This window comes from Gigantopelta aegis, unplaced genomic scaffold (assembly GCF_016097555.1).
Source record: "Gigantopelta aegis isolate Gae_Host unplaced genomic scaffold, Gae_host_genome ctg3397_pilon_pilon, whole genome shotgun sequence".
NCBI lineage: Eukaryota > Metazoa > Mollusca > Gastropoda > Neomphalida > Peltospiridae > Gigantopelta > Gigantopelta aegis.
Window position 1 is genome coordinate 2,517 of NW_024533321.1, and position 10,730 is coordinate 13,246.

The 10,730-nt window shown below is 32.2% G+C and overlaps 1 protein-coding gene across 1 annotated transcript; it reads left to right on the forward strand.

Annotated features, from left to right (window-relative positions):
- Positions 1-1,248: 1,248 nt before the first annotated feature.
- Positions 1,249-9,901, forward strand: LOC121392130 (ficolin-1-like). Its single transcript, XM_041523488.1, has 3 exons — positions 1,249-1,347; positions 9,411-9,564; positions 9,759-9,901. Exons 1-3 carry the CDS (start codon positions 1,249-1,251, stop codon positions 9,899-9,901), a joined length of 396 nt encoding a protein of 131 aa, XP_041379422.1.
- The last annotated feature ends 829 nt before the right edge of the window (positions 9,902-10,730 follow it).

Below are 10,730 nucleotides of genomic sequence, written 5' to 3' on the forward strand. Positions count from 1 at the left end.
ATAAACCTCTTTTCGATGAGGTGCTTCTTAGGCCCCTTCCCGGGGATACACGTGCCGGAAATTATCTCTAACCGTTACGGAGATATACGGAGTGAGGTCAAAAACAACATGGCCTTCGAATACAATCAGACTGCAAGCAAAACTCCAAGCTAGTGAAGGAGCTGCAGCATATGGAGGAAAGGTATGGAACAATAATCCTAAATAAACATAGTTTACTGAATGATACGATGTCTATATTGTAATAAATTTTTAGGGGTGGCCCAGGGACACCAAACCTCTTCGTTTTTTTAGTCAAGTACATTCCTCCATACAAACCAGCTATGCATTGGAATATATTAAATTCACCAAATCGAGTTCCGAATATTTCAAGAATTCTTCAGAGTAAGATACATGATAAATGACTGTGTTTTAATTATGATATTTTACTTATTCTAATTATGGGAAACCCTCAAATTGATATCTATTGTTTGTATTTCCTTTCTAAGGTCAAAGTACCAATTAGATTATTCTAAGTACATGTCATAAACCTAATTACTAGTAGTGGTCTAATAAGCAATTATACTTTGCCTCATATTGATATAAAACTGAAGCCTTACTAAGACCAATACATGTCCAAGTAACAATGACTTCTTTCATTTTAGCTGGACAAATCACATGATCCTGTATCTTTAAGAGCAGGTCCTAAAGACGTCATGCTGTACCGAGGGGTCATGGGGGGGGTGTTCTCAGTATTAGGGTTGGGTATATCATTTTATGGTATTTATTAATGGCAACTGGCCATATGAAGAAGGAAAGGAGAATCGTGAAATAATAGTCAATAACTAACTTGTATAATAAATAATATGGTTATTAGTATTATGTACTGATTGTATGCACATTGCACAATTAAGTAGTAGTATTATTGTTCATAGACAATATTAATTTTATAATTTAAGAAGTTACATAACTGGATGCAACTACAAAAAAATTGGTCCTGGTGCAAAATTTGGACCTAGGTCCAAATTTTGCAACGAAAAGGCTGCAAAATTAATTCCGTCTTGGGACCAAAGGGTGTCAGACTTAATTTGGAGAAAAGAAAGGGCAACTCGACACATACAAATTACTTCTTAGGCTGTGTTACTTAAATAGAGAGCTTTAACCACCTGGGGAACTTTTTAAGTGTCAAATGGCAATGTCACAGCTGAGAGAAGCTAGTGAATTATAAACCTGGACTAATGAAGCAATAAACCTACATATTAATTGAAACTTATGTCTCAGATGTTTGTTAACAGGAAGAGAAAGATTAGGAAAAAGGCTGGCAAACCAGCAATGAGAGAAGAAGTGTACTATGAGAAGAAGTCAGGACAAGTTTGTAATGTTTTTTCAGTTTCTGTCTTACAATAATTTATAATATGTTCTATATTTCAGTGGGTGAGGTATATACGATCAAAGACTGAAAAATTACAAAAAACTGTGCACTATTGCCATGCTGACCCAATATCAGGGACATCTTGTGTGTCCTGGTCGTTAATTAAGGAGGTAGGGGGTCAATGTCACATGATATATTGATATCTCATGTGCAGTTCACTGGTTACTCTATCCACTGATTTGAATATTACTTCAATGTCTGTTAAAAAACCACGATATTGAGTATGAACCACACTCACTACTATACACAATCTACCAATAAATATTAATTTATTAGCATTACAAGGACATGGATTACAACTCAACATGATTTACAAGTAAACATGTTGTTATATACTCCATCTCTCTGTTGCTCTCTCTCTCTCCATTTAGAACCCCCAGAGACTAAACTATTATTCTAAAGGGGAAACAGCCTTCATTTCTCTTTGATACCCATATGGACACTCTCTGGTTCACAACAAGGCAAATATTAAGTATCTTATTGCTAGTAGATGAATATAATAGGGACCACTCTATTTAGTAGACACTGTTATGGTATCATTTATATGAGAGTTGTCCTCCATTAGTAAATTATAAAGTGTTGGTAGAAAAACAAATGTCTTGACTGTATACACAGTAATTTTAAAAAGACAAGTCATTTGATTATCATGTGATGAATCATGTGATCAGTCAGGTAGCTAAGCATTATGCCATGATATCTTATAAAATAGGCAATGGTATTGTCTTTAACATACTTCACATAAAGATATATTAAATGATGCTGTTAGAAAAAACTGAAGTAAGGACCTGACATAATGGATGGATGATAGTTGAATGAATAGATGGATAGATGGCATCAATGAATTCATTTATGGACAAATGGATGTATAAATTGAATATAAATATGGACAGACTATTATGTCATATTGTGATCTAGGCCTCATATACAAGGTGTTGGTAGCTATAAATCAAGTTTGTGATGAGTGATAAAAACTAGGGTCACAATCACTAGGGAGAGTTGTCGTGACAACGGATGTAACTAATTAGGGATAAAAAAAGGCATGTTAATATTTTCACTGTAAATAACAGAGAACTGATATTCTGAATATCATATTTATTGATATTTAAAAGACAACAATAAACCTTTAAATTTGTTAACAATTGAGACAAATTTTAATATTTACAAATAATTGTCATTTTTAAAAGAATTGGTGTAAATATTTTGATTTATATATTAAAGTCACAGTAATAATAATGTAGACATGATGTAGGCTTTACTTTGAGGGACTACATTACAGAAAAACATATGTTCATTTGAATCAATCTTAAAAGTTAACTGATTTAGAACTATTTTTTAAATTTAAAATAAATAAAAATATAAAATGAATTTAACAAAAAGTTTAAAGTAATGAAATTATAGTTAGGTACTAATTATTGAGATGGAATTATGGTTGTCCTTTTAACATGTTTGGTATATGAGGGATCTGTGAAGTTTTATACCAAATAAAACACTAACAACATAAATGTTATAATGAGGTATATTGACATACAATAATTAATGTATCTTATTTGGGGGAAAAGCTCCATTAATCAATTAATTAAAATAATGATATAATATGATTGAAAATTAAAGAATATATTCTTGTAAACTAAAGGAATAAAATGATGCATAATGTTATGTTGTAATAACAATCAGTATAATTATAATAATACAACAAAATGGTAAGTAAACTGATTATAGTTGACTTATTAAAGAAGTGATATTAAAGATAAGGTATTATTAAGATTACAGTTTCAAAAGAAAATACATAATTAACTTTTAATATCTTTGAAACTAAAGTTAAGATTGACTTATATTTAAAAAAACAATAATATAAAACTATAAAAGATATAAAACTATAAAAGAAAAAAAGAAAAATACAAACTAAATTATTGTTTTAAAAAAAACACACAATTTTTTTAAATATATATTTCAAAAAAAAAAAAACAACTTTTGAAACTAAAGTTACGATTGACTTATGTTTAGTGTGAAGAAACTAAAGTTAAGATTAACTGTTTTTTTTTGAACAAAACTTTTTTAAAAATATATTTAAAAAAACAACTTTTGAAACAGAAAAAACAACTTTTGAAACTAAAGTTAAGATTGACTTATTTTAGTGAAGCAAAACTAAAGTTAAGATTAACTGTTTTTTTTAGAAACAAACTATAAAAGATTAAAGACAAAAACTATTTAAATAATATAAAACTATTTAAAAGAATAAAAAGAAAAGAGAAAAAGAAAACTAAAAAATTTACAAAAAATACAACATGAAAATCAAAAAACTAAATTATAAAAATTTAAAAAAATATAAGATAAAACTGTCTCTGTAGTTGAAGAGTCCCCAAGAAGTCCAGCGAAGATCTCCAATCCAACAAAAAGTCCAGTGAAGGTCTCCAATTCCACAATAGTAGAAAGAAGAAGATGGAGAGTTCCCAAGAGTCCAGTCAGTCCACAGTTGAGAACATAGAGGGGGAGGAAGAGAAAAAAAATAACAACTGGATGAGAATGGATGAGAAGTGGATGGGATGGATGGATGGATGGAAAGACAGCTCACCTTTTCGCCAGTGCTGCTCCTGCAGGGAAAGAAAAAGAGAGTAGTCATGAACTGATGGGGACAATGAGTGGATAGAGAGTGAAGAGAGACAGACGGAAGTGAAAAGGGACCAAGCAACCTACACACACATACAGCACACAACACGACGCACCTAGAAGATCAGAGCTCCCCCCGCCACTCGGCGGCCTGAGATATTAAAAAAAATTTTTTTAGGCCGCCGAGCGGCAGGAGGGAGATGATTTTTAGAGATTGTATGAGTGTGTGTATGGTGTATAGGCTGAATAGCCCAAAATAAAATTAAAATAAAAATTAAAAAGAAGAGGAAAGAAGGCTTGAAGGAAGACGAGAGAAGAGGAATGGACAGGAGAGCGACTCACCTTTTTCGTCAAGAGAACATCAGAGAACTGAGAACAATCAATCCATCAGTGAACTGAGAACAATCAAAAATGTCAGAGAACTGAAAAAGAAGCAATCCATCAGTGAACTGAGAACAATCAAAATGTCAGAGAACTGAGAACAATCAATCCATCAGTGAACTGAGAACAATCAAAATGTCAGAGAACTGAAAACAAGCAATCCATCAGTGAACTGAGAACAATCAAAATATCAGAGAACTGAAAACAAGCAAATCCATCAGTGAACTGAGAACAATCAAAATGTCAGAGAAATGAAAACAATCAATCCATCAGTGAACTGAGAACAATCAAAATATCAGAGAACTGGAACAATCAATCCATCAGTGAACTGAGAACAATCAAAATGCCAGAGAACTGAAAAACAAGCAATCCATCAGTGAACTGAGAACAATCAAAATATCAGAGAACTGAAAACAAGCAAATCCATCAGTGAACTGAGAACAATCAAAATATCAGAGAACTGGAACAATCAATCCATCAGTGAACAGAGAAGAATCAAAATATCAGTGAACTGGAACAATCAATCCATTGGAGAACTGAACAATCCAAATATTAGAGAACTGAAAATAATCAATCCATCAGTGAACTGAGAACAATCAAAATATCAGAGAACTGAAAACAAGCAATCCATCAGTGAACTGAGAACAATCAAAATATCAGAGAACTGAAAACAAGCAATCCATCAGTGAACTGAGAACAATCAAAATATCAGAGAACTGAAAACAAGCAATCCATCAGGAGAACTTAGAACAATCAAAGACGAGTCGTAGCGACGAAGACCCACGAGGGGTCTGTGAACTTGCATAACCTTGAAACATGAAGTCCTTTTATGTTATCAAGACATCTTGTCATACTTCATTTTGACAAACACAAGGCACAAACCCGTGACAATTGGCGGGAAATGCCAGCGCACTACCACCATATAATTTTTGGCTCGTCAGGCTCGTGCTAGTGGCTGATATTTCCCGCCATAATAGTAGTCACGCGCTTCCTTGCTAGGCGTGTACACGTGCTCTTGATATATTCCCGCCGGCCAGAATTCTGTTTTAATATTTATTTTAATCAAGTTCTTTTATATGTTTCTTTTAGGCATTAAAATTAACGTTTATCATTTAATTTGAATGTTTGTTAACAATTTAAGTTTAGGGTTCAGTGTCTATCAATACACACAAATTTTTTTTAATTACACATATATGATAAAATTGTATTGAAAGACTTTTCAATTTACTAGTGCTGATGAAAAATGTAGATGTGTGCTAACTGTACTTTTTATTATTGGACTCTCCTGACTAGACTGGAGACCTTTCAATTTCCTGACAAGATCAATTCTGAAGCAAGAGCACCCACTATAGATAAATAGATACTTACTATTAGTATCACCAAACTGACAATAATTTCATGTTTGTAAAATGATATTAAATATTCAAGATAAATTTGCAATATCAAATTATTTTTTTTTATTTTGAGTAGACTGTTACTCTTGCTAATCAAACCAGAGACAAACACACCATTATAAGTATTAACTAGACAGAGTCCAAAACTGAACTCTTTGGACGAGACCCATTCCAATGTGACATTAACAATGTCAAGAAAGAGTAATCTAACATTGGTTTCATTAAAGTGTCACTGATATAAATATTGAACCCACAGTTTGCTACTTTTTTATTAATAGCAGAGTATTGCAAATGAAATCATAACAGTAGTAAACTGTGGGTTCAATATTTATACTACTTAGCTTTTTTCCAATAAAAGGTGTGGACCTAACAAACAAGAAAGATGTCCCAGCCATATATTGGATGCATTAAGAATTAACATTGCTTCTGTTAGACAGAAAATCAGTGATCAATGATAGGTTCCTGAGTAATGCAGTCATCACTGCTGCACAGAAACTTCTGAAAGATGCCTATCCAAAACATTGGTGACGTTTGCAAATGTTTGTGGGGTTTTTTGTTAGCTTTTGCCACATCTTTTTGTGGTGGGCAAACCCCAACACGAATAACCTATATTCAACATTAATTAAGGGACCACCTTTGTCACTGTCTTGAAAATAACCCATTCCCTGCCAGCAGTGAGAAAAGAAAGCAAAACAATGTGTTCCTGATATTAAATTTGGAATATACTACAAGTGTCATCAGCAGGAAGGAGTAGAAGGCTGCAAAGACTGATTATTATGAAGATTGTGTTGAAGTCTCATAGTGCATGGTGGTATAAGAATGTCATTATTCCAACTTAAATGGTCACTATGCAATGGTGAATATTCAAAGGGTATTAACTGGCGTACCTGAAGGGTTACTCTTATTCTCTGCCATTTGTTGAGATAAATGTTCAGCGTATCTGATGTTACAAAACATTCAAACTTGTTTTAGTTAGTTACATTTAGTTATAAAAATATTGATTTTATAAATATAATTCTTTCAATATTATTCATATATAATGTCATGATTTTTTAATAAAATCATTTATCAATAAATTGAGAATAATAATATTCTTTGTGATATTATCTACATGGGAAAATTCTTGTCCAATAAATTAGATGATTAACATATCATCTGTGATGCACACATAGTGTAGTCTTCAGTATAACATGTCATTAATCTGCTTTTTTAGCTTATTATACAAAACAAATAACTTCATGTATTGTCTAATTTTAACCGCATTTTAAGCATCAACAAATACTCATTATTTGGTAACTGTTGCTAAGCAAACAGTTTTTAATATTTAACTATATATTATACAATATTTCATAATAATAATGTCAGTAATACAACTGGACTGATTATGTTCATGGTTTTGGAAACTTATCAGGAGAGTATTGGTTAGGACTAGTAAACTCCATCGTTTAGCTAATTGAAGTGTATCTACACAACTACGAGTTGATATGAGAGATAAGATTGGTGTAAAAACGATACGCCAGTTATTCTACCTTTTACATAGGTGGTTCTACCACTGATTATACTCTCCATGTATCTGGATATAATGGTACTGTTGGAGACTCTCTTACATATCATACCTCATGAAATATACTACTAAAGACAATGATAATGATCAATATAGTGGTGGTAATTGTGCTGTGGAATGGACTGGTGCATGGTGGTATAATAACTGTCATCGGGCTAACTTAAATGGTCGTTATGGTGATGATAGCTTTTCAAAAGGCATTAAATGGTATACCTGGAAGTATTACACTTATTCTCTGCCATTTGTTGAGATGAAAGTTCGGCGTGTCTAATGTTACAAGATATTCCAACTTTTTTTAGTTATTTGAAAGATTATACCTCTATTCTTTCAATATTACTTACACATTGATGTGATGTATTTTTGATAATCATTTTAAAAAATTGAGAATACATCAAAAAAATTAATAATACGTCAAATATTATTATAATATATTAAAAAATTGAAAATATAATACTTTACTATCAACATACATGGAGGTGCTCGTCCATGATTGAACATAACATGATGTAATGTCATGATTTACCATTTTGCTTCAAGTGTGAGTATACAACTATCTTATCAACATAGTCAGCTCTATATTAGCATAGCAAATAAATATATCTTAAGTCAGCATGTAAAAAATTTTGGCCATGTACATATCTAATTTTTATATTATTTCACTAATAATAATATCAATTATGAACTAGTCTAATGAGATATTTTTTTTATATATAGTGAACAATTAACTTCAATGTACTTGTTCAGTATTAAACATACAGTATTATATAATAACTTTGTCTTAAGATAATAACATAATGATTAATGAGTCAGTTACAACAATACTGAGCTGGTTACTCTAAAGGAAACCATTACAACTATAAACAACATGTTACTGAAAAGACCAAACTGAGTCATCATATATTCTAATATTACTAAGAGGAATCTCCTAAAACTATGAGGTGACAGCTGACAATGTCACTGAATCAGCATTTAACCTCAGACATCAAAAACATGACTTGTCTACCATCATGTCCGCACTATACAGGTTAGAGCATGACTCAAGAGACATTGGGAAACCCACTCAAGTTTATTTAAAGCACAGTTGAGTGTTTTAAAGTATAGCAAATAATCATTGCTATAATATTATATTCTTGCAATAAATGGTGAAATTTCATTAATCCCTTGATGTTCTGGCCAGCTATCAACATTATGTGACAATGAGAGTTGATATAAGACAAACATATGATTGATAATATACAAATTATATTAAACATACATACATAATAAGATTATTAAGATATTGACCTCACAGACACTGTTTTGATAACCTCTCATGAGTAATCACTTTAGTTACTCACATATAGGAGGAAATGTGATAAGATACCAATAACAAAGCCCACATGTCCCTGAAAAGACCAAGCTGAGTCATCATATATTCTAATATTACTACTATATCAAAGAAATGAGGTGTCTACCTTTTGTCTGTCTTGAACAGGTAACATGGTGACAAAGCAGATGTTCAGATGACCTTCAAGGAAATAGGGTACAACTGGAAGCCATATTCTTCCATATATAACAGGGGTGACTAAAATCTTCAAGACAAGTTTATATACCACTTATCCTTGAGGTGTTAACTTTAAAGAAGAGATGAAACTCAACATCGTTCTTTTTCTAGCTATTGTTGTCTGCCCCCCCCCCCTGCAGTGTGATAGCAAACTGTCCACCAGAAAGTAAAGTACATGTACAAAAACTGTACAATTTACAAGTTTAATTCCTATTGTGAATTATAATAAATTCATTTCATACAGGACAAGCTCTACAGTTGTAAAGCTAATGATGAGGAAGGACAAGATCTCTCTTGTACTTGTAGAAAACTAAATGATGCAGAAAAATACAACTGTACTTGTTTTGCTGATGAGAGTCCAGATGGAGAATATCTGGACTGTCTTGATGCTTTGAGGAAGGGACAAAATAAAAGTGGTATCTATCCCTTAAACCTGACAATATGTCACCTTTAAGGTACAATATAGTCTTTAACAAACATGATGCATATGATTCATCTCTATACATTGTATAGGCCTATTGTGACATGGAGACTGATGGTGGTGGATGGACTGTCTTTCAAAGAAGAATGGATGGTTCTGTTAACTTCTATCTCAACTGGACTGATTATGTTCATGGTTTTGGTAACTTATCAGGAGAACATTGGTTAGGACTAGTAAACTCCATCGGTTAGCTAATGGAAGTGTATCTACAGAACTACGAGTCGATTTGAGAGATAAGATTGGTGTAAAACGATATGCCAGTTACTCTACCTTTTACATAGGTGGTTCTACCACTGATTATACTCTCCATGTATCTGGATATAGTGGTACTGCTGGAGATTCGTTGTCTTAACAACAATCAACAAAAATTCTCCCTAAAGACGATGACAATGATCAATATGGTGGTAATTGTGCTGTTATAAGAATTGGTGCATGGTGGTACAGAGCATGTTCATATTCAAACTTAAATGGAAACTATGGTGATGTTCGAACGTGCCAAAGGAGTTTATTGGGTTGGCTTTAGAGGTTGGGAATATTCTCTACCATTTACTGAGATGAAAGTTCGTCGAGCTTAATAATGAACAGTCAATTAAAACACTTGATTTTCAGCTGACTATTTTGTGCAATTTTGAATGTTGTGTTTTTTAAATTAAAAGATTGTTTTCAATTATAAAAACAAGCAACTTATATATTGTACTGATAGAAAACACTATATATTAAATACTATTAGGGTTTTAACAACAAATTGACTACAATTTCTACTATAAAATCAGATAATTTAAAATAAATGTATACTAATGTTCTATACAATAAGTTATAATTATATATATAGTTGTTTCATATTGGGAAAACCAATTTAGATAGCTCATTACTAATACAGTAGGGAATGTTTCTTCTAGCACACAGTCATGATCATCAATCACTTGATTATATTGTCAGCTTTACAATTAACAATCCAATATTCATTGCTATAATTATCCCTGTATGTTCTGGCCAGCTATCTACATTAGATGACAACAAGTACATAATAGAGTTGTTAAAATATTGACCTCACAGATATTGTTATGACAACTTCTAATGAGTAAGCACTTAGTTACTCACATGTAAGAGGAAATGTGATTTAAGATACCGACAACATAAGCCCACATGTTCCTGATAAAAAAAAGCTGAGTCATTGATATATATTATAATATTACTACTACATCAAAGAATAAGTGTGTCTACCATCATGTCTGTATCAATTGGTAACAGGTGACTAAGCAGATGTTCAGATGACCTTCAAGGAAATAGGGTACAACTGGGGAGTCCCATTCTTTCCTATATAAAGGGGGCAATTAAAGGTGTTACCACAG